Below are 25,091 nucleotides of genomic sequence, written 5' to 3' on the forward strand. Positions count from 1 at the left end.
AAAGAAGACTGCCAGGAAGTATGAAAGGGAGGGAGGATGTAAGGAAATAAGGAAGATTGAGGCAAGGAAACATGTATGATACTGGAGATGTATGAAAGGAAGGAAAAACAGATTGATGGAAGGATGGATGCATGTAAGGAAGGGAGGTAGGAAGGAAAAATAGGCTGGGAAGAAGGAAGGATGGTGAGAAGGAAGATTGGGAAATAGCAAGGATGGAGTGAAGGATGAAAGGGAGAAAGGATGTAAGAAAGTAAGGAAGAAAGAGGGAAGGAAGGATGAATGGGTGGATAGTGAAAGGAAGGAAAGTACCTTTTTTGATTGGGAAGAAGGAAAAGGAAGGAAATGGAAAAAACAAAAGAAGAAAGAAAGGAAATAAGGAAGGATGATGGTGGTCTGATTTATTTCAGCATTCTTTATTTCACATCGGTATACATCACATATGACAATTCCAAATGTCCAATCCTACCCCCTCTTTGTTTCACATCCAATAGCTAATACATGTCACAATTACTAATACATATCATATCAATGGCTGGTGCTTTGTTCATTTCCCATTCAACATGTTCCTTTACTAATTCTGAATGGCACGAGCAAATGGTAAAGCAGCATAATGTGTTACAATGAAGTGAATCTGCATGGACAAAAGTGCAGATGTCATACTGTATGGTGTAGCATAGTATTTCTCTGAGACAGACAGAGGGGGGTGGGAGATTGTTTTAATGAAATACTGTAGTATTTATTTAGAAATACATATTTTGAAGCACTCTACACTTTAGTTGCTTCACAGTATTCATGTCTAAATAATCTTTCTCTCTCTGACACACATAAACACCCCATCTCTGTTTGACAACAAACTCTCCCTGTTCCTGTCTCTCCATCTCACACACATAAACATAGATCACCTTTGCAAACAATTGATTTCTCCCCATTTCCATTCCTCCTTCCTGACACCGTGTATAGTTATGACTGTTGGCATATATTGTTTAGTAATTGCTTTTGTTCATTTTCACCCTCAATACATACACACGGCCTCTTTCTCTCTGAAAAACACACACACACACACACATTCTTATTTATACATTTGTCTAACCTGTTGCTGAATGGCTTTTTGATGATTTTAGAAAATTGTGGCAATAAAAAATTGGTCGGTAGTTTGTGAATTGATGTTTGTCTCCTGTTTTGAAAATTGGTACTACTTTGGCTATTTTCATTTGATTCGGAAATATACCAGTCTGAAATGATAAGTTACTAATGTACATCAGTGGTTCCGCAATCTCTGTAATAACTTTTTTATCGTTCCCATGTCAATTCCATTACAGTCGGTTGATGTTTTTGCTTTACTTTTATTGAAATTCAATTTTTTTTTTGTCCCGTCTATACTTGCATTCCCTTCTTCCACTGACAAGTTATTTGGGATCCTTTCTCCTAAATTTGGTCCAATCTGAGAAAAAGACTTAAATGACTATAGTTATTATTTAAACTCTCTTGAAAACTAAATATTAGAAAGAGCTTGCCAGTGTGATGAAAGTCCAAGCAGAATCATAAATATATTCTTCCATGAACGCTTCATGTTGTAGACGATACATATTATGGCAACAAGTGACCATTAATACAAACATTCCAAAGTCACTATTTTTAGCGTCTCTATGTGGTGACCGACACTTTGTGGAAGCTTCTGGAAACCAGGTTGGGGCTGTTGCTATGTGAGAAGGAGGCACTGAGCAGCTTTGTGCCCTGTGTGGACGCCATGATGACAACCTTCTTCTCTATCTTCTCGTCTGGGTGCAGGAGACTCATCCTGGGAAGAGATCACATCAGAGCATATCATAGCAATCCTGCAATATTAGGCCAATAAGCAAATGAAAATAAAAAATTTGTCCAGAGCCTTGACCTAAATCCAATTCGAAAAGTGGGGGATGGCGGCTAAGGGCGGCTATGCACGAGATGACCTTGCAATCTGATACATTTGGAGTACTCTTTACTGGACTAATATTGTCGAGTCAACATGTAATAATTAGGGCTGTCAAAGTTAACGCGTTAATAACGTGTTAATGGAAGTTTCCTTTAACGGCACTATTTTTTTTTACACTTGATTAACGTGCACACGTCCTGTTTGACCCTCGGCCAGACACCGTAGTTTGAGGAAATAGCGGTGACTGCGGAGCCACAAGCGGGAACAAATATTGAGCAGAAATGGACAAAAAAAAGGCTATTTTGATTGGTAAATTTAGCTTCAACTCCCTGGCAGATGGCTGTCGCAACAAGACCAAAGTTATTTGTATCTACTGTCGCTGTGATTGGAATTGTCACTGAGTACGCCGACTTGCCAGAGAGAAGTGAGAAGGTAATGAAGCACGGCTGGTATTTTTTTATTGTCATTTATACAGAGGTACTTTGGCATACAAGTGTCCCAACTAACGAGTGTTTATTTCAGATGCGAGCTGTCTCTCGGCTGTTTTTTTCCTTTGAACTGCGAGCTAAAATTTGGGTACGAGCTGCTAGTTAACAGTGGGCATAGCCAATGACAGCTATTTGGGGGCTTATGTCGATGTGACCATGGCTGAAGAGCTAACAGCGCTACCATTAGCAGTGCACTAGCTAGCCATCAACACATCAGTAAAACATATGTACATTATAGCAATCTAATTTATCTTATTTGTTACGTATTATGTAAAAATATGACAACAACATCCAATTTAAAGCACAAAATGAATACAGACCCACCGTCCACCAGTACGAGCCTGGACTTGTTTTTTATATAGGTTGTGTACGGAACAAATACGCACATTAGCACTCAATAAGGTCACCAATCTTACCTTTATGCATTCCCACACAGTATCAGCATTTGGGACCAAATATGAGGTGAAAGAAAAAGGGGAAAAATACAGTATAGTAGTCTATCTGTACAGCATTGGACAAAGTTAGAAGGTGCGTTCAAGGATCGTCAAACAAAGTGGGGCAAAACGTGGCTCGCATTAAACATGCAAAAAATGGGGGATTTCTAAATGTATATTATTTTTTAAATTAAAATAATGGCCCATATTTCCAAAATGTATACCCCTTTACATAAAATTTGTAGTTGTGTATCAAATAGTTTACCACAAAGAGATTTACATCCCTACTTATTATAGATAAAAATGTATTTCTATCTGATTAATTAATTTTAAAACTGTGATTAATCTGATTACACTTTTTAATCATTTGCTAGCCATAGTAATAATATAACAATAACAAATTAATAATAAATTACATTTATATAGCACTTATATAGGTACTCAAGTACTCATATAGGTGCTAGAGTAGTACATAGTAGTACTCAAAGTATTTCACATAAATACTACTATATATGTGTGTGTGTTTGTGTGCATCTATATACAGCATCTATTAGTGATACTGGCTTTTTACTGATATCTGTTATCCCGTTATTGTCCAGCACTTCATTACCGATACTGATATCAACTGATACCGATATTGGCAGCAACTCTTCCCTCAAACTAATGTCAGGTCACATTTTGTGTAATAAATGAACACACTTTATTTCATCACATTTCATGCTTATTTTACTGTGATGCCAATGGAGGCATTTCACAAATAAACACCGTTTGTGCAAAATAAGACAAACTAAACAGTTACACTGCCCAATTTTGGGAGCGGCTTTTTATTGTGGCCACCCAAAGGTACATCTGTGCGGCAATCGTGCTGTCTAATCAGTATCTTGATATGCCACACCTGTTACGTGGACGACTTATGAATGCTCACCAACACAGATTTAGACAGACTTGTGAACAATATTTGAGAGAGATCAGCCTTCTGTGTGCATGGAAAAAGGTTCACATCTTTGAGTTGAGCTCATGAAAAATGGGAGCAAAAACAAATGTGTTGCATTAATATTTTTGTTGAGTGTATATTCAGTTGTGTGCGCAAACATCATACACTAAATAGCGTAGTCAACAGAGTGAAACGTGTTGACAGACAGAGGCAAAGCAACACTTTGTGCAGTGCGTAAAGATAAGGAGGAGCACGCTGAGTTTGTTAACATGTTTCCTCTGTGGTAAAACATACCTGACAGCATTCTCATACCACATTCCTCAGATACCTAGAACCATGAACTACTACAGGAATGACATGTCACCATGGAATTGTCATTTACTGTGGCTGCACGTAAGACCGCTTGCTGAAAACACATTTAAATTCAATCAAGTACAGTATATATCAGCAGACATACCTGGCTTCTTGTTTTCCCTCTAACAGTCCGTAGCCCTCCACCGTCAGTACAGCGCCACTCAGAGTTTTGCCTAATTTATTGGTGAAGGACACGACGGCCGTGTGCTCCTTCTTCACCCGGATGCTGTCACCGCCATCAACCTGCAGGGTGATGCAATTACTACAAGTGTTTTTTAAACAATAGATATTATTTCTGACAAGCGACAAATGAATGCAGGCGGTTTAAAACACGTTGGGCTCGCCTCTGTCATGCATGGAAAGCTATTGTAGCTATTGTTTGACTGTTAGTTAGCAAGATTACGCAATTACCGTTTCAACACAACTTTGGAACACATTTTGGTGAGGATATGAATAAAGGTGTGGATTTTCATTAAGGGATTTAGTCCCACCGCAAAAAGAAAACGGTAGCGTCTTGTCCATTACTTACTTACAGATAACGGCTTTTATTTATTTTTTTGCCATATAAGCAACAATGGAGCTTTTTAACACACATCCCTGAACCAAGAAGTGGTCAGTGCACATACAAATGAACAAATAAACACAAGTGGCTTTTGCAATTCTGCATAAATGTGTGGATTTTTAATTTTCAACATTTTGGAATCACAATAGAGTTTTGTCCCTGCCCCAGAAAGGAAATGGTAGAGTCCATCTATTGCTAATGGTATTTTGGACATAGATTGCTAACAGACAAACAAAACAATATTCAGGATTAAAACTTAAAAAAAATATAAATTATTCCGCCATTCAGGTCATGACATAACCCCCAAATCAAAAATGGTGCAGTCCTGTCCCCTCTACATGATCCTCCATGAACCTGGAAGTATCCTGCTAACAAACAAATTAACTACTGTAAATTATGGCACTCCATGTTTTTTATCACTTCTGTATGAAAAATATATTTTCACTCTTAGCCATTAAGGTCACAGTGGACGTTTTTGTTCTCCCTAACTCAGAATTCAAATAATACATTCCTGTCAGAACCAGGAAGTAGAATGCAAGTCCTGTCCATCTATTCTTAACGCCTCACTTACGAATAATGGCGCCAGGATTATCACCATTGGTCACAAATGGCTTTTGCATTTTCAATTTTCACCATTGTGGAATCACTATAGGGTTTAGCACCAAAACTACTGCTGAACAAAAACAACATTAAGGCTTGTCTCAATTTTGCCAGAAAACATCTTGATGATCCCCAAGATCTTTGGGAAAATACTCTGTGGTCTGATGAGACAAAAACTGAACTTTTTGGAAGATGTGTGTCCCATTACATCTGGCGTAAAAGTAACAGCGCATTTCAGAAAAAGAACATCATACCAACAGTAAAATATGGTGGTGGTAGTGTGATGGTCTAGGCCTGTTTTGCTCCTTCAGGACCTGGAAGACTTGCTGTGATAAATGGACTCATGAATTCTGCTGTCCAGCCATCTGCTGAAACCAACTTGGGTTCTGCAGCAGGACAATGATCCAAAACACACCAGCAAGTCCACCGCTGAATGGCTGAAGAAAAACAAATGAAGACTTTGGAGTGGCCTAGTCAAAAGTCCTGACCTGAATCCTATTGAGATGCTGTGGTATGACCTTAAAAAGGCGGCTCATGCTGGAAAACCCTCCAATGTGGCTGAATTACAACAATTGTGCAAAGATGGGCCAAAATTCCTCCACAGCGCTGTAAGAGACTCACTGCAAGTTATCGCAAAAGCTTGATTGCAGTTGTTGCTGCTAAGGGTGGCCCAACCAGTTATTAGGTTTAGGGGGCGATCACTTTTCCACACAGGGTCATGTAGGTTTGGATTTGTTTCTCCCTTAATAATAAAAAGTTTCATTTAAAAACTGCATTTTGTTTTCAATTGTGTTGTCATTGACTAATATTTAAATTTGATGATCTGAAACATTTAAGTGTGGCAAACATGCAAAAAATAAGAAATCAGGAAAGAGGCTGTATATCTTTTACTTCTTCCTGTTTTGGAATCACTTCAGAATTTATTACAAATATTTTAAGCCACCTTCTCAGTCAATACAGAAATACATCCGTGTGTTCTACAGGGAAGTGACTCAGGGCCCCTTTCATTTCAATATTGTCACTGTTTAGTCTTTGTAATGAATTAATTTGATGAAAATAATGTTCTCAAAATACTTTGCCATGTAAACTATAGAATTTTGTTTTCAAAATATAGTGTTTTGAAGGTAGAGTTGTCACATCTTCGTAGCTGTCCTGCTTTTGTTTTAGGTTGTAGATTCTCATATCTTCCATGAAACTTCAGGTTAAATTCCAAAAAATTTCCCATTTTTTGCTGCATTGCTTTTCATTCTGGAAACACTGTGTGTGTGTGTGTGTGTGTGTGTGTGTGTGTGTGTGTGTGTACGTGTGTACCTGTATGTTAATTTTGGGCGAGCTGATGTTGAAGTCCTGCGTAGCCAGCACTCTCTCTTTGGTGGTCATATCCTTGATGACCACCGACACCTTTACAATGTCGTCGTCCGACAGGAAGGACTCATACTCGGATGGCGGGATGGAATGCTGGAGCGTGAGAACTGCACATAGGAGAAAAAAATTACAAATAAATGTCAAAAATGACACAGGCTTTCTTTGATTGTTTAATGTGGTGCCTCACCTTCAAATGGCAGAAGGGACACTTCTTTGTGGCTTTTCCAGAAGCTTCTCTGCGGGCTGCTGTTGAATTCCTTCAGTTGAGCATTCAGGTGCTCCATCAGGACGCGTTTGAAGTCTGATTTGTTTGTAATGGTAACAGTCAGGTTGATGCTCTTGCCCGCGGTTGGCTCTTTGTCGATACTGAGGGACACGTCCATACTGGACCCATCTGGACATAATCCTATCGTTACATACACTCATCATGGACATGAAAGTCTTTCCTCTCATTTAAACACAGTCAAAATAATACATACTGAGTGAAAAAATATACATTATACATATATTTACATTATTTCCAGTAGGAAAATCTGTTTTGAAACGTGCGTAAGTCAACTGGTGTCATCAGTAATATTATGCAGTGTGAGTGCATTACCTGCTTCAAGTGCGCCAGGCATGGGCCCATGTGAGTCATGATTTTCTGTACGGAACAATAAGACTAATTTACACAATGAAAAAACATAGAAGAAGATCATCAAGCAACAGTATTGTTTGATTGATTTTAAATGTGTCATACATAAGTAATTTTTTTTTTACTTTAATAATGATTTGGAGTGTGTGAGAAAGTGGAAAGGAGAATGTAGCTGTCTTTGACTACATAGTAATTTATTAACAAGTATGTTGCACAACACAGCAGTAACAGAACCAATGTTGTAATAGCTGTAAGGAGCAAACTGCTCAGCCAGCATTAATAGCGCTGATGAGTTCATTGTAAACAACAATATGACAAGTGTAACAGGAATGACTTTCACACCAGTAGCCAACGAGCAACAATTTAAAACGCATGCAGAGATAAAGGTGTTCTGAGATAAAGGTGAATGTTGACCACTCATGATACTTCAAATGCAGCTACTGCCATCTTGTTGAGTAATTCTTTTTAATAAAAATACATAGGGAGGTTGCCTACAGCCACTGCTGTCAATGGCAGCGTTTTTTGAGCTGTTGCTAATAATAATAATGGTTTCGATTCATATAGTAACAGTGAACAGAATCTTTATTGGAGCATTTATGGAAGTGTCAAAAGAAAAATTAATAATTAATCATTTTCTTTAGTAAAAATCACTGAATTTGCACATTTCTTGACTAAACACAGGGAAGAAACCTAAGCGTCTCTTCTTAGCGTAGTGTGCAAGCCCTGCCAACGTCATGGCGCCTGCCACTTTGTGTTTGTCAGCATGCACGCAAATAATATAAATTTGCAGAAACATTTATTATGCACCATAACTTTCTACAGCCTGTTTAATGTCTTTAAAGAGGACCTGTTATATTGTTATACTATTTTCTTGCCTTTGTATTGAGTTCTGGACTCCTATAGAGCAGCTACACACGATAACCCACACAGAAAGCTTTCGAGATCTTTCAGCCTCTGCACCTCTTCCTGCAGTGTTTCCTGCCTTCCGCCCAAACAGTCTGTGTGCAATTTACTCCACCCCCGGCCCTCCTCCAGGTATGCCTCCCGCCGAGCCCACTCCGCTGTGATTGGTCACACTCCCAAGTGCTCCCAAGGACTTCCGGACAGCTGCCAAACCCCTTTTGTCCAATTGCTTAAACAAATTAAATACAGTTAGGAGAGAAATTCTGACTCTTCTGCTCTTCTGACTCTTCAACACGACCAAGTAACATTGGAAAGGCGTTGGACTTCAGCAACAGTTTGGCGGCTAGTCCAGCTTCATATAGGCTCGCGTTCACAAAACAGTCCCATGTGAAATGCCGTTGACAGATGAGCATATTGGGATAAGCGGCATAGAAAATGGATGGATGGCAAAGAATCAGGAATTCTAACCACTTCTGCCTGATGCTTGCCTCTTTAGGCACACCCGAACAAACATTTCCTGGGAGCCACACGTGCTAATGGTGAACAGAGCAGAGCGAGGCAGAGCAGGAGGAGGGCTGGCCTACAGCGTTTGCCTGGGCATGCCCATATAAGGAAGTCCGGGTTGCATTGACATCAATGGAGCTCGGTGTTAAAAAAAAAAAACCTCTGTAAAACACAGCATGCAGGGGCCGTCCAAAACTGCTTTCAGGTCTCGCTTCCAAATGCGGAAACCTCATTATCTGACACGTTGGCATCTTTAAACACGGGAATACAACATTGCAACAACATTTATAGGTCAGAAAAGAAGAAAAGCATAATAGGTCTCCTTTAATGTAAGTGTGTCATACGGGAGGCACTTGCAGTACTCACTTCATCCTGAGGGGTAGGGGCGCATGAGCTGGAAGGTACTTGCCACTGCCGTTTTTCCATAAAGACGAAAAGCCAGTGTTCTATTTTTTTTTTTTTTTATTACAATAACTTCTTAAAGATATTTTTATGCTCTTCTGAATGAATGAATCAATGAATGAATATGACTGCCGAGATGGAGGATTATGTATGTCAAGCTTACCAGAAGATGATCAGACATTTACAGCAAAGTATCAGAGCTTTTTCTGGAGAAAGACAGGGTGCATGTACTTCATACAGACTACACATGTTTTTCAGTAAAAAAAAAAAAAAACTATAAATGGGGCTAAGAAGTAAGAAGATAACAGTAAGTAAGAAGTAAGAAGATAACATGTTGTAACATGTTATCCGGTTATCCAGAGCAACCTGTATTAAAATTTAAAAAAACTCCGCAGGAGCCAGTGCCTCACCAGCCATCAACTTCACCACGTCACAGATTTACGGTAACAGTAGAAGCAACATATGTGAACTTACCATGTCTGGTATTGCCGAATACAGGAACAGAGGGTGTGTCACAACTTGCTGTATACATAATAGATGATAAAATATTATTATTAAAATTAGATAATAAAATAAATAATACATGCATAATATTTAAATATATTAAAAATACATAAGAATCAATAATATTAGAGAGAATAAGAATAATTACAATACTAAATATTAATAGTGATTCATAAGAATTCGGTATAGTAGTATAAGCAGATCAGTTATGTGAAGATGCTTACCCTTCATCATCTGGTATGTTTCCTCTCCTGTAAACAAACACATCAACATCAGTAGATGTAGAAATAATCACACCCAAAACTAGAAATAATAACAACCCAAATGTACTGTTACAGGATATTTTGTCTTCCTACTTTTCTTTTTCTTGTAACTCCCTGTCAAATCCTCTGCCGTGTCTGAGCCAATGCGCTTGGTGAAGATTAAGCTTCCCACCCACTCGGTGTCCACCGTCTTGCTGACCACATGACCCGACCGCACGATCATGCGCACGATGTTGGCGTCAACAGAGGCGTAAATGAAGGCGGCGTCATAGGCCGCGCTGAGGCAGCGCGCCCTTATGGCGGCCACTGGGCAAGGACCACAGCGGTACATGCCTGCAGGGAGAACATACTTGACTTATAATTTTGTTTGGTAAATTAAAACAGACTAAACGTCCTCACACCTGCGCTCTTCTCCTGCGGGGTCGGGTCCACAACCTGCCAGCCGTCAAAGCCAGGGCCGAGGTCTGGTCTACGCATCCAGCACTCCACCCACACGTGAAAGTTCCTGGAAGACACACATGGCATCAACACTGAAGGAACACTTGGTGAAAAATGCAGAGGAAAAAAAGCACTGGGAAATATAAATAAGGCGCTCCACAAGGTAGCTACTCGGGTCCCCTTGTCTTTCATTCAGTATACAGCTTTTCAGAAAAAAATTCTCAAAATTTCTGGTCCTGTTAGGAGAGGAAGTATGCTATGTGTTACATGCATGTTAAATGTTACTCTCTAAGAGTGCGCCCCATGTCCACTTGTTTTCATTTGGTCAGCAGGGTTTATGATGAACTGCTTAAAACATGCCGTTTTATGATAGTGTTCCCTCACTCTATCGCGGTTCGTCTTTCGCAATTTTTTTTTTTTATTACAGCGTATGATGTTACAGGCCGAGCCTGGCCCTTTAAGAAAAATTGCATTGTGGGAGGTTGAGTGTCTATCTCTTCCCTCTCTCGTCTGTCTGGACCGCCCATTGTTTTCTGCGCACTGATTGGCTGTAGACCATTGTTAGTCAATCTCCTTCGTGCCGTCCTGCCATGTCTCCTGTGTCATCGCTAGCTTGCTTGCTAGCTTGTAAATTAATCTTCGGTTCGTCTGCAGCAATATGTTTTAACAAAAACATAAAAGGATACAAAAACACTACAGTACAGCGGAACGGCGCCAGGACGAAAAGCCACGGTCACAGGAGCGAAATATGCGTGAATGACTTAATCATTTCTTGTGTTGATCATTAAGGGTGATCATTAGAATTCAAACGAAAGTCTGAACTTTTTTGAGAGAAATGTGAGAAAATTTGTTTGACAAAAATGTATAAAGTGTATGCTATGGGGTTTTACAGTCTTAAACATATAATAGTTGTAGAAAATGTCACTTATTGCAGGCTATTTTGGGAACCTATCCCCCGCGATAAGCAACGGAACACTGTACATTAACAAGAACGTTTAACAGAATTTACTGTTTTATAACTACTAACCTGTCAATAAATGTTCATCCCATGCCCACTTTTATTGTCATTTAGTCAACGGCGCGTTGTTTTGAAGATGCTCTTCTTTGGAACTTTTATGGTACATTCACCACAAGAATCCATTGTATTTATTATTTGAACAACATAAGGAGAGACTATCTGCATGGTACTACTGCCACATATGGAAGTTCCTGTGATGGCTCAAATGGATGAAAAAGGTTTTATTTTAATTTAGTCATTTGTGGATTATTTAGTTACATAAATCAAAACGATGTTGCAACTTCACTCTTGAAAGTGCGAATCCATTCCACATAGTCCTTATTAATAAATGTTTCCTGCCCTGCACCTCTCAAAGTCTGACGTTATTTGATTTGTATGTTCCAGTCAAGAGAAGCAAGTTCTTCCTTATGTGTGCTGCCAAAGTGTGTTTTATGGTAAATGATGACGTGAGTAACAGGTAAATATGTGCTTTCAGTAGATGGAAGCAATACCAACCAAACGCTGTCTTTCGACAGGCCCAGCCTCTCCCCGGTGCTTGAGTAGAACTCTTCGGCTATCAGGTTTCCATCTCCGTCATGGGCTGCGTTAAAAACTGTCACCACCCTGGTGGGAATCCCCAGCACTCGCATAACTGGACAAAAAAAGTATGAAAAATTGGAGCTTTTCAACAGGAAGTAAGAAGAAAACTAATTTTAACTAAGTACCTGTGCAGAGGACGGAGGCAAAGACCCAGCATTGTCCATAGCGCACAGGGTTGCCTTTGGACGCCACCCAGCGGTGAAGGATGTCCGCACTGCCGCTCCATTCTGTTGGCTTGATGCCGTCTTTGTAGCTGCCCTGCCACTTCCCCTCCAGTACACCCATGTCATCACTGGAGTTCACCTGTGCACGGGAATGGACGCAATACCATCATTTTATTTTGTTCCCAAAGAAATAAAGTAACTGAGGTATAATAGCACAGACATACTAATACATCACAGAATATGTACTGTAAATAATCCCAAGACAGCAAGGAAAAAACTCCTCCTTGCTAACCTCCTTCCTCACCAGACCTAAACCCTACTGAGTACTTGTGGGCCCTGAAACGTAAGATTTTCAGTGAAGAAAAAAGGTACACCACTCTGAACAACGTCTGGGAGGCTTTGGTTACTGCTGCACAAAAAGCCGGTGGTGAAATGATCAAGAAACTGACAGACTCGATGGATGGAAGGCTTTTCCGTGTTATTGAAAAGAAGGCTGGCTATGTTGGTCACTGATTTATTTTTATAAATATCAGAAATATTCATTTGTAAAGTTTGTGTTATCTATCATTCAGATTAAAAAAAAAAATTAAATAAAGTAGTGAGATGAGAGTATTTTTGTTTTTCTTCGAGTTACCCAATAATTCTGCACACTAATAGCTGCCTAATAATTGTGCACACAGAGATATTCTCAACAAAAGCCAAAACCTCATGTTCTCGCCTAAAACAATAACTACTGTCAAACCACATCGATGAGTCAGACTGTCTGATCAAGGTAATCTAATCTACATCTCTTGCAAGAACACAGCGCCCACTTCAACTCAAACTAATTTTAAACATGCTCTACTCAATGTCAGATCTTTAAGTAACAAATCATTTTTAATGAATCATTTTAGTTCCTTTTACAATCTTGATTTTATGTTTTATGATTTTATGAGACATGGCTTGACAAAAACACAGCTCATGCTGTTCTGATTGAGTCTAGTCCTCCTCGTTTTAACTTTATATCTGAAACACGACAAAACCAGAGGGGTTCAGGTGCTTGTGCCATATTCAGGGGCAATATACTCACCCAAAACTTTTCTTCTTTCAAAATGGTGTTAAAACAGACTTCCACACTTTATATTACCATTTACAAACCACCACAACTTTGTTGTATTGACAATTTTACTGATTTACTTTCAGTTGTGTGCACTGATTTAGACTTTTTGGTCATTACAGGGGACATGTGGAGGTAGCCAATGACAGGCATACTACTGTAAAGAACTCACAGCTGTCCTTGAAATGTTCGGTCTAACTCAGCATGTGACTGAGCCCACCCATAGCACTGGGCACACTCTTGATTTGATCATTCCTAAGGGTGTTGCTATTTCAAATATGAATGCTGTGGATGTTGCTTTATCTGATCCCTTTTGTGTTTTCTTTGACCTGTCTCTTACACCCAAAGCAGCAGTTGTTCAGGGAAGACTCATTAATGACAGCACAGTGACACAGTTTATGGCAAGGATTAGGATTGAAAATTCCCCATGTTCTAACATTGATCATCTGTTGAGCTCTTACACATCAAGTGCTGTAAATGTTTCGGATACCAGTGCTCTTGTCAAGGTTAAACGGTTAAAAGTCATGACATTTACCATGCGTCGTTGTCCGTGCGAGTTGTTGTTTTTTTTTTTTTTTCACATCACGCATGTAAACGGGTTATTCTGAATGTTTCAGAAACCGGAATATTGACCGTAACCTGAATATTGACTGCATGTGAACATAGTGAGACACACTCGCATTCCCTTGGCAACTCTTCCACAAATGGGGAGGGCAAACTGTCGTGTTTTGCATACTTTTGCAGCACATCTTGTCTCACCATTGCACACATGACCCTGCTCAGGTAGACCGGGTCTGCTCGCAGAACGTAGTCTTTGTGCTTGTTGCTCAGGTGCTGGGTGCTGTTCTGGAGCAGCTGCAGACATGCCTCGAGCACCCCAGGCTCATACTGTGCACACATAGGTTATTTTTGAGTTTTTACTTAGAAACCCCAAAAATAGAATTAATATTTGATATGAATATACAAAAGTTTTGCAGCAGTTTTTGGGAAGGAGACATTTTTGTCATTAGGGACAAATGAGTCAGGATAATTAGTTGTGTAAATGAACACATACACACCTGACCGAACGACCAAGGCCGCTGGATAACATTCATGTGTGTACCCATGTAAAGGACGCCATAATCACTCTTGATGTACTCGTCTATCTGCACATCCAGTGGCATGTACACTGGATCCTCTGCAAGTCAAAAAGTGCATCAATATCTGCATTTTAACGCCAGTTAGTCAACTCATGATGGACTCACCCTTCAGCCAAGGGTTGCACAGCAGCACAAAAGTCCCCACCAGGAAGGTGCAGCGCTCCTGTGCGCCATCAATGTGGATCAGGAGCTGGTACAGTGCCACCGAGGAATGGACCGGGGCGCAGACATGGATGGTGATGGCGCGGCGGCGCAGGTCGCCGGGGTAGACCCGGGCTGACCACCTGTCCGGGTCAGACCATTTATTGGAGAAGTTGACCAACATCTTAGCTGACATGTCACCTGTCATTATGAGAAATAAATATATTAATATATTGTCTTAAGTATTTCTAATTCCTGTAATGAAACAACAATATAGCAATCAAAAACATGGAACGCTGATCCACAGAATTCCTTTTCCACGTCACACACTTTTGCTTCATGCTCATCATTTGCATAAATGCGCTGTTTAAATATCATTCATGGTCAAACTGTGGAACAAGTTCCACTGGTGGTGCCCGGGCCCCATCTATGAAATATGAAAAATATAATATGAAATAATCATACAAATACAAACTTATTAAATAAGAATTAACTGACATGTGATTCCATTGCCAAATATTTTTGAGTGCTACTTGGTTCAAAAAGTTTGAAGACCATTGCTCCAAGCGGAGGTAGCAAAAAGGGTTGTGCGTTTCGCGGCTTCGCTCTTATCACGTTTTTTCCAAAATATATCAATTAATAAATCATACTGTACCGTGGTTGAATACAGACTATTGGTAAAAAAAATGCATATTCAATGAAATTGTATTTTTTGCCTAAATTAAAGGGATCGTGTGTGGAACGCATACGTAAACAAGATGGCCGTGGCGCTCCGTCGCGGAAGTAGATGTGAGCGCCTTCGTCACATACACATGAATGCACAAGTGACAGTGTGCAGGGATACGGCTTGAGACAGATATATGACGCCAAGCGTTTTGTGAGGTTTGATTTTTTTGAGAAGGCATTTTTGTGATGCAAATGTATTAATCTTTTGAACGCATATTGTTTTGAGAAGCCAAAGTCTTTACTTAATTGTCCCCAGCAACTAAGTGGAACTACGTCCTTCATCAAAGAAATCTGACCAGAACTGGACTTATGAGACCAAGTGGGGGGTAAGTCACTGTTATTGGACTACAATGCTGATGGGGATGTCATACAACTTCATGTAAAAAAAAATCCGAACTCTTTAAGCATTTTCAAGCAAAAAAAAATGGCTAAATGAACTAAAACACAAATAGAAGGGATCAAGAACACGCATTCAAATTGTGATATGTAGTAGCACACACTGGTCATTAGATGTCAGTAATGTTACTGTAATGTTTGGTGAAACATTCACGTGCCAGACTTGATCGCCGGCTTTTACAGGCTCATTACAGGTTTGAATTATCTCACAAGCATAATTATCATAATCATAATAATCACAAAAATAAAACAGGCAAATGTTGCTGTTGTAACCAATACCAAACTAAAACTCAACTCTGAACCCCTGATGTCACTTCCTGTCCTCCACACATCCGGAACACATTTATTGCAACACACAAGCATGAGTTTCATTTTGTATGTTAAATGGCTTATGTTTTCTGATTATATGTACTATATTGGGTAATACGAGTGTAAAGGTGACTATAGGGGTGTTATTTGTTATTTATATGTCTAGAGGGCTCTAATAATGTTAAAAAAAACATATTTAAAAGGTCATAAACAGGTTTTCTATGCTCTGACAATGAAAATATTCTATTTTTAGAGAAGGCATCCTCCTTTGTAGAAATTCACTTATCACGGTCGGGTCTGGTACAATAAACGAAAGATTATGTATTGCAAAGCCAAATATTTTGAGGTGGAACTTGGCGTAAAAAGTGTGAGAACCACTACTGCAAGGGGATGTGGTAAAAAAGTGTTACTTGCAAAACAAAATAGATTTATGTGGTACTTGGTTTAAAACGTTTGAGAACCATTGCTGCATCCAAATTCTGCCTAGCGACACGTTACTGTACAAACATGAGACATGAGAATAAAGCCCACCGAGTGAAACCTGCAGAACCAGACGCTCGGTGCTGGGGTTCCACAGCCGCCCATGAAACATCAGCGTCACTTTGAAGGGCCTTCCTCGCCGGACCACCAGGTGCTTGTTGCTCAGGCCCTGGGTTTCATGGGAAATGTGGTTCTCCTGGATCTCAAAGTTGACCAATTTAAGGCGGCTCTGGCCTTTGAAAGAAAAATTTATAATTACAGTAAATATAGTAAAGCACATTGATCATTAATTAGATATTGACTTCTATCTAATACACGTTATACTCCAGTTACTTTCCACGATTTATAGATAGATACTTTATTAATCTCCAAGAGAAATTCACAATCTCCAAGATAATTTTTTTAGATACATTTTAAGGTTTAGTTACATGATTTGACATTTTGTTCAATAAAATAATATGTTTGAATTATCCATGTAATCAGCTTAATGTCTAGTTGTGACACGCACAAGAAAAACCTCTATCGACAGAAACATATCTATTATTATCATATCATATACATTATATGTTATGATACCATTATTTATTTTAATGCATGTTGTTTTACATATTGTAGCTCTACTTAAAACCTCATTAAGATCCAAATGTGCAAAATGCAAATTGTAGCAATTTTTCAACTGGTCATAAGATTTTGATCAGGAGTGTGTGTATATATATATTTATTAGGGGTGTACCGGTTCACATGGATGTATTGAACCATTTTGGTTCTGAGACCACAGGCTATAAAAGCCAAAATCTGCTCAAAATTGTCATTTTCTGTCAGGCATTCACACTGTCATGCCCTCCTGATGGCTAAAGCTAAGAAGCTTTCTCTTTTTGAACTTGGTCAGATTGTCAAACTGCATAAAAAAAACAAAAACGAATTGAAAGACCTCATCTCTTTCAATGCCACAAAACTGCCTGTTTAGACTTTGCCAGGGAGCATCAAACATGGGACATTGAAAGGTGGAAAAAAGTTTTATTCTCTGATGAGAAAAAATGTAACCTTGACGATCCAGATGGCTTCCAACGTTACTGGCATGACAAGGAGATCCCACCTGAGATGTTTTCTACCCGGCACAGTGGAGGGGGGTTCCATCATGATCTGGGGTGCTTTTTCATTCAGTGGAACACCTGTGCTTCAGGTGGTGCGGGGTCGTCAAACGGTGGATGCTTACGTGCAGATGTTGCAGCGGGCATCCCTCATGACTGAGGGCCCTCGTCTGTGTGGTAACAGCTGGGTTTTTCAACAGGACAACGCTGCAGTTCACAATGCTCGCTTAACCAAGGACTTCTTCAGGGAGAATAACATCACTCTTTTGGACCATCCTGCATGTTCCCCTCATTTAAATCCCATAGAGAACATTTGGGGATGGATGGCAAGGGAAGTTTATAAAAATGGCCATCAGTTCCAGACAGTTGATGCCCTTCATGAAGCCATCTTCACCACTTGGAGCAATGTTCCCACTAGCCTCCTGGAAACACTCACATCAAGCATGCCCAAAGCAATTTTTGAAGTGATTAACAAGAACGGTGGAGCTACTCATTACTGAGTCCTACTGAGAACATTTTTTGTTCTGGTTTGGAGTTATTTTTTTGAGCGATGGTCTTAAACTTTTGATCAGCTGATAAACAGCCTATTTCAGTTTAATTGTTGTTTTCAATAAATGACTTTTTCAAAGTGTTTTTGTCTCACTCCCCCTTCTTGTTTTTGCATATTGTAGCTCTACTTAAAACCTCATTAAGATCCAAATGTGCAAAATGCAAATTCTAACAATTTTTCAACTGGTCTTAAGATTTTGATCAGGAGTGTGTGTGTATATATATATATATATATATATATATATATATATATATATATATATATATATATATATATATATATATATATATATATATATATATATATATATATATTTATATATATTTATTAGGGGTGTAACTGTTCACTGTGATGTATTGAACCGTTTTGGTTCTGCGTGTTCAGTTTGGTCCACTTGCGTACTGTTGTTTATATTTTATGCTATTTTTCACATAAAATTTATTTATGTGAAAATTTAAGTGCTATTTAAGCGCTTCACGCGGAACTAAAGTCCTGGGCGAGTTTCCGCACGGACGCCTCCGAGTGTTGGACACTACTGACTGAGGGGGAGGAATGCTAGTAGCTTGCAGGTGTGACAAATGGCATCATGGCAAATGCAAGTGAGAAGCCTGAGCTGGAAGACCCTCCCATCTCACTACGGTCTCCTGTTTGGAACACTTTGGCTTCCCTCTTGAAATGACAGATGGACAAAGGCAAGTGGATAAATCCAAGGTTGTGTGTCGACATTGTTCCATGGATATCGGGTATGCTGCAGAAAACACGTCAAACATGTTAGCGCACTTAAAGCGGCATCATCCGGCAGTGAATGTTACATCTACAAGAAAGAAAACACCAATAACTTCAGCATATAAACAACCTCTAGCAAGCAACTCTGACCAGGCCAAAGCAGTAACACTTGGTATTGGAGTTTTTATAGCCATATCCAGTTGTTGAGAGAGCTGGCTTTAAGTACAGTCATGGAAAAAATGATTAGACCACCCTTGTGTCTTCAGTTTCTTGTTCATTTGCCCTGATAATGCCTGATACAACTAAAGGTACCTTTGTTTGGACAAATATAACAAATTTTATAACAAAAAAATTCTGTTAGCATTTTTTCTTCCTTTTTGGTACCGAAAATTAACCGAACCGAGCATTTCAAGAAACTGAACCGAAATGAAATTGCATTTTGATGTACTGTTACACCCCTAATATATATATTTTAAAAACTGCAAGAATATACATTTTGCACTGTTGGATCTTAGTGAGGTTCTAAGTAGAACTTCAAAATGCAAACATAAGAAATGGGAATGAGACAAAGAATTCTTTTGAATAAGCAAAACGCTAAAATAGCAATAATTTTAAAAAAGGACTCGGTAATGAGTAGCTGCGGCATTTTTGTTAATCACCTCAAAAATGGGTTTGGGCATGTTTGATGCCAGTGTTTCCAGGAGGCTAGTGGGAACATTGCTCCAAGTGATGAAGATGGCTTCATGAAGGGCATCCACTGTCTGGAACTGATGGCCATTTTTCTAAACTTCCCTTGCTATCTATCCCCTAATGTTCTCAGTTAGATTTAGACCAGGGGAACATGCAGGATGGTCCAAAAGAGTGATGTTACTCCTTATGGAAGAAGTCCATTTTCAGGTGGGCATTGTGAACTGCAAGGTTGTCCTGTTGAAAAACCCAGTCATTAGCACACAGATGAGGGCCTTCAGTCATGAGGGATGCCCCCTGCAACATCTCCACATAGCCAGCTGCTGTTTGACGCCCCCGCACAACCTGAAGCTCCATTGTTCCATTGAAGGAAAAAGCACCTCAGATCATGATGGCACCCCTCGTGTGAAAAACATCTCAGGAAGACATCAGGACCGTCAAGGTTACATTTTTTCCTCATGAGAGAATAAAACTTTCGTCCACCTTTCAATGTCCCATGGTTGATGCGATCTAGCAAATTCAAACAGGTAGTTTTTGTGGCATTGAAGAATTCTTCTCAATGCCTTGCCTCGCAGATGCCGATGGTTATTGGACCGCACTCAGCACCAGTAACAACCTTCATTTGGGCTTGAGGATCATCCCATGCCTTGATCGGCTCCTCCGGCTCAAGGCTAGTAACATTTTTTGGGTCTACCGCTTCACTTTTTTTATTCCATAACCCTCAGGATCTTTTAAGAAGTTTCAAATGACTGTCTTAATGCATCCCACAGGAAATGGTTGGAGGCAAACTTCAACTCGCTTTAAGGAAGTGCTCTTTTATTTCCTAATAGTAGCTAATAGCAGCTGAGCATCACTCACCCGCACACTGCACAAAAGAACAAAGGGTTATAAACTTGAACCACTAACTGACTCATGGTGCCATCAACACAAACACAAGGCCTGCTGGAAGCCCACACACATACAGTACTTATCCAACACGCTACCTTGTACTTCCTGCTGGTGGCACCAAATCTACAGGAAAGGAGCGCCAGAAAAAATACTGACGTTGCAGAAGAACGAACTTCTGGATATTGTAAGATTGAAGAACTTTTGCCGCCATAATTTGCCATTGTGGAGAGAATGAAGGAAGGAAATCAGAAGCGCAGGTTTTTAAAAGTTTAAAGCGTTAGCTGGTGCTTTGCCCGTACATCACAGTCATACTGCACAGCAAATTCCATCCTCATTTTCATCTTCATTCCTCATTAGTGGTGAGTAACTATAAATTGTATGACTTTAATAAGAGTGTGAGGCATATTATAGGCTTTAAGATTAGATTGTTTAATTGTCGAAAGTGAACCATGGCAGTTAAATAGATGGGGAGGACTATTGTAGCTGAATGTAATCAAAAAATTACAACAGTCACTTTTATTGTAAAATGTTGAGCCAAGATCAGAAGAGAAGCTAACCTCAAGCTAGCAGGAGAATTTGGAAGGGGAGGAGGGAGCCTGTGTAGTGTACAGTGGCGCCCTAATAGAGCAGCATAATCCAGGCTTGCTTTGACTGTCAAAAATAGATATTTTTATGAGCGTTTCAATTATTTGTGTTTTTTTTTTGTTGTTGCCATTTTCTGGTGTAAGAATGTAACCCCCGCCAATAGCGGGATCTACTGTGCTACTATATGTACACACTGGCTTAATTGGCAACAACTAACATAAGTAACAACATGTGGAGGGCAAGAAATTGAATGTAGTGTGTTATAAACAGTACACTCAGCAAAAACTCTAAATCAATCAAAATGCATCAATTTTTTTTGCCTTATCAAATAAAAAAGAAAAATCATATTAGGAGTGACTTGTAGTGGGAATCTTACCGCTCATGTTGCGCCTGGTTGTGTGCCTGGTAGCCTCCATGCTGTGACTGATATCCACTGCAGGAAACTCACTAAAAAGGAGTGTCAGGGAAACGCCGCCCAACCTGTTGATAACAATCTCACTCTCCCTCTTTTCTAAGAGAACGATCCATCAACAGATAAAGGAGAACTATGACGTTTATCCTTCATTTCAACTTGATACAGTCATTACCAATGACAGTGATAGTGTCAAAAATAGATACATGCATACTGTACATGCATACTTGCATGCATTTCGGCACACGCCCCGTGCTTCACCTTCTGAAGAAACCACTGTAGGAATGAACACATTCCTGCTGTCTGCACAATACAAGGACAATTTTGGCCACCTTGTTTTTCTTCTCTAATGCAGAGAGCACCGGGTATCATCAATTTGAGGAAAGCACCTAAAATGCAAAGTGTAACTATAGAAGTGCAGGAATTGAGACACAGCCAAGGCCTTTTTAGTGGAACCTCTCAAAATGGCCTACAATTTGGAGGACAACTAACAATTTTTGCCTCAAAAGTCAAACAAAACTTGGACTTTAGGGCCCTGTCACACCTTGACGATTTAGGCAGCGCATGCCTGACGTGATCATTTTGATGGCATACGTTGAACTGCCGACAGTTTTTTTTTTTTTCAATTTTGGGCGTATACATAGCGTATTCATAACGAGGTCGACGTAAACATGACGTATTAGTAACTTATATAGAACGTTTCTCTAACTTATAGACAACTTATATCAATGAATGCGTAGCGTGTTGCCGGTGTTCACAATTTATGCCCAACGCCTGTCACACCTTGACAATTTAGCCAGCTTACGCCAACGTATGAAAAATTTGGCCAATACGCTGGCGTACGTCATAGTACGTCTAAGTCGTCCAAAAATGCTGTGCCTGCATAAAACTTTTCGACGTATGTCAATGTATGATTCATACGTCCCGCATCCGCGGGCAATAAGTTATGCGATCGTTGACACCCGTTCACACACATTATTTATACAGTAAGTTACATACATGTTTGCATTTACAGGTAAGTTTGCAGCCTGAACAGTAGAGGGCACTGTGACACTGGGAATGGAACCAACTTTTTTTGATTTTCTATCAACTTTCTTAATGCCTTAGCGACAAATCCATGAGTGGTAGCGTATGCAGCCTACACCAGGGGTCTCAGACTCGTGGCCCCCGGGACGATAGTTTGCGGCCCCCTTCTTAATATGAAAGATTCGTGTGGCCCGCAAGTTTGATATGAGCGACACTTGTCGTGTGCGGAGCTGAACGAACCAATCACCGTGAGGTATATGGGTCTTGAGGGCAGGCAGGCACAAAATTTTCGGACGACTTACACGTACTACGACGTATGCCGGCGTGCTTCCGCGTGCTGTTAACATATACAAAACTTACCCATAACTTATTCGACGTAGGCCAGCGTATTGGCCAAATTTTTCATACATTGGCGTAAGCTGGCTAAATCGTCAAGGTGTGACAGGGCCCTTAAAGTCAAACTTCAAACAGTCGTGCGAGACTTCATCTCGGCCAAAGTTGAATGGATTAGCTCCACAAGGGTGCTTTGGTTTTTCTTTGCCTTCTTTTTATTTTGTGTGTTGTGGGTGGCAAATGAGGGAAAGTTGTGATGATAGCCATAGAACAGGAAATGGTACTTGCTCAATACAAAATGAGCAATACAGTAAATGAAATATCAATTACATAAGCAGATTAATTTTACCAAGCAGTAAATAATAATAATTAGGGATGCTGCAATAGATCGGCCATGGATCAGTATCAGCCGAAAAAAACAAAACAATCGTAATTGGCATACTGTATGCCGATAAATGCCTTCTAATGCCGATCACCTGTGGCTAGCACTTTGCAGCCCGCAGCGATCCTTTCGTGTAGTGTAGTGTCTTGCCCTAACTAACATCTTGGGCAGTGTCGTCCTCCCACTTTCCCTCAAAGCAAAAGCAATCATGTCTGCCGTGTGGAACCTAACTGCTAACACATGCCACGAAAACTATGTTACGGGGATAAAAAGCTTTAATACGGCATTTAAACAACAACACTCGAGGGAGTGTGGTGAGCTCACGTCAAACGACAGCTAACACAGCCACTCACCCGTATGTGTGTGACAGTCAGATGGCTAAGCTAATAAACCAAAAAATAAATGAATTCATCGGACGAGAGCAGCCTTTCTCAGCGGTGGAAGTTCGCCAAAGTCTCCTTAAAGGAGGCGTCTCATTCTCTGGAGGTTTCAGGAGTTGTCCAGTACGTAAACTATGTTTTTGCCTAAATTAAGGTCATTTTATGGTTCCTTTTTTCATATGATATGGCCAGTAGCAGGGGTGCAGCCAGGAATCTGGGTCCCAGAAAAAAATTAATGTTGGGCCCCCTCCCCGTATTAATTAATGACTAATTTTATTAAAAATTACCAATTTTTTGGGCCCCCTGGCAGTCAAGGAACCTTGGAATTGTCCTAACTTTTCCCCTTTATACGGCACCCTTGGTCAGTAGCATTCATAAATAAATTGAAAAATGTATAATTAATCCATGTGATCGGTATCGGCTGATTTCAGTCCTGAATGATCGGTATCGGAAACGGCAGCATAAAACCCTGATCGGAGCATCGCTAATAATAATAACAACAAACTGTTCAAGAGCATTCACCAGGGAACACAAAGATAACTTTTATATCATATTCATATATTTTATTTTTAAACGTAAAAAATCCCCTTATTATACACTAGACAACACTTAACTCCCGCAATATCTATAAAATGCGGCAAAAACTGAGGTAAAATAAGGTGATGACGCAAGTGCACGCTAAAGATGTCAGTTTTAAGCCATAAAAACGGCTACAAAGTGGCAGAAGTGCATTTGATAAGAGCTCTGCATGGATCTTTTGGATGTAAATACACACTCGACAGCAAGGAGGAAGTGAGAGAGCGTGGAGGAGTGTGGCATGCAGAAGGTTACACATTGTAGGGAAATTTTAACGCATGCGCACGCGCGCACACAGTTTACTTGCAGATGTGAAAATTGTAAATAGTTCATAAGGTTATATTAGTAAATAGTTATTGTGGTTTAAAACAACCCTTGTTTGTGTTGTTTATGTTGTTGTATAGTTGTTTAGATATTTCAGCTGTCACAAAAGCAAAAAATATTGGTCTCGCAGGAAAAGTTATGCTTATAAAAGACGAGAGTCTAATCTTTGTTTTGGTAGGTTCCATGTAGCCACAGAACACAATATTATGTAAAAAACTCATTAAAAATCGTCTAAAATGGCTGGTACTGAAGGAGTTGAATTTTGAAAAATGGCTGGGATTGAAAGAGTTCATAAATCATCAGTGTTTCATGGTTGACTATGATCTATTAGTAAAAAAATATGAACACAAATTAAGCATTTTCAAGCATAAAAATGACTCAATGAGACTAATATAAGACTTTCAAAGAGCAACACGTTATGTAGTATTCTACATTGGTCACTAGGTGTCAGTAATGTTACAATAACCACGCAAAAGGTGCAGGAAGCAAAGAAAGGCACAACAAACTCCCAATGCTAACATGCGAGTCTATATTTTGTCTTATTTTCTATTATTATGTCTCCTATGTTGGATATAATATGAGTGTAAATGTGATTACAGTGGTGTTATTTCATGTCTTGAGAGCTCTAATTGTGTTAAAAAAAAGGTATTTAGAAGGTCCTAAACAGATTTAAATATTCCATTTATAAGTAAGGAATCCTACTTTGCGGAAATTCAGCTTCGGCTTCACTCGGTCACGGTTTTTCACAAATATATTAATCATGCTGTTTCGTGGTTGAATACAGCC

General features: G+C 39.7%; 1 protein-coding gene across 3 annotated transcripts; it reads right to left on the minus strand.

Annotated features, from left to right (window-relative positions):
* Positions 1 to 402: 402 nt before the first annotated feature.
* On the minus strand, positions 403 to 21,398 carry LOC129194477 (protein-glutamine gamma-glutamyltransferase 5-like). 3 transcript variants are annotated; one of them, XM_054799760.1, is made up of 16 exons: positions 21,249 to 21,398; positions 16,397 to 16,574; positions 14,399 to 14,635; positions 14,213 to 14,331; positions 13,914 to 14,042; positions 12,020 to 12,197; positions 11,811 to 11,946; positions 10,261 to 10,364; positions 9,953 to 10,192; positions 9,821 to 9,847; positions 9,567 to 9,614; positions 7,248 to 7,292; positions 6,837 to 7,055; positions 6,596 to 6,756; positions 4,226 to 4,365; positions 403 to 1,798 (listed from the first exon to the last, which is right to left on the minus strand). In XM_054799760.1, exons 2-16 carry the CDS (start codon positions 16,455 to 16,457, stop codon positions 1,645 to 1,647), a joined length of 1,998 nt encoding a protein of 665 aa, XP_054655735.1. In that variant the 5' UTR covers positions 16,458 to 16,574; positions 21,249 to 21,398; the 3' UTR covers positions 403 to 1,644. The 3 variants fall into 3 exon arrangements, with proteins under 3 accessions (XP_054655735.1, XP_054655733.1, XP_054655732.1); XM_054799758.1 differs by having other exon boundaries at positions 6,837 to 7,043; positions 16,397 to 16,579; positions 21,249 to 21,300; XM_054799757.1 differs by having other exon boundaries at positions 16,397 to 16,579; positions 21,249 to 21,300.
* Positions 21,399 to 25,091: the final 3,693 nt, after the last annotated feature.

Source organism: Dunckerocampus dactyliophorus, chromosome 1, assembly GCF_027744805.1.
Source record: "Dunckerocampus dactyliophorus isolate RoL2022-P2 chromosome 1, RoL_Ddac_1.1, whole genome shotgun sequence".
NCBI lineage: Eukaryota > Metazoa > Chordata > Actinopteri > Syngnathiformes > Syngnathidae > Dunckerocampus > Dunckerocampus dactyliophorus.

Bases quoted from the DNA above. Each gene is read 5' to 3' on its own strand.
- LOC129194477 (XM_054799757.1), bottom strand. From the start codon at position 21,288: ATGGAGGCTACCAGGCACACAACCAGGCGCAACATGAGCG. The intron at 16,580-21,248 runs GTAAGATTCCCA...TTTCTTTCAAAG, and splicing joins AACCAGGCGCAACATGAGCG to GCCAGAGCCGCCTTAAATTG. The intron at 10,365-11,810 runs GTTGGTATTGCT...TGTGTCTTCCAG, and splicing joins CTGTCGAAAGACAGCGTTTG to GAACTTTCACGTGTGGGTGG.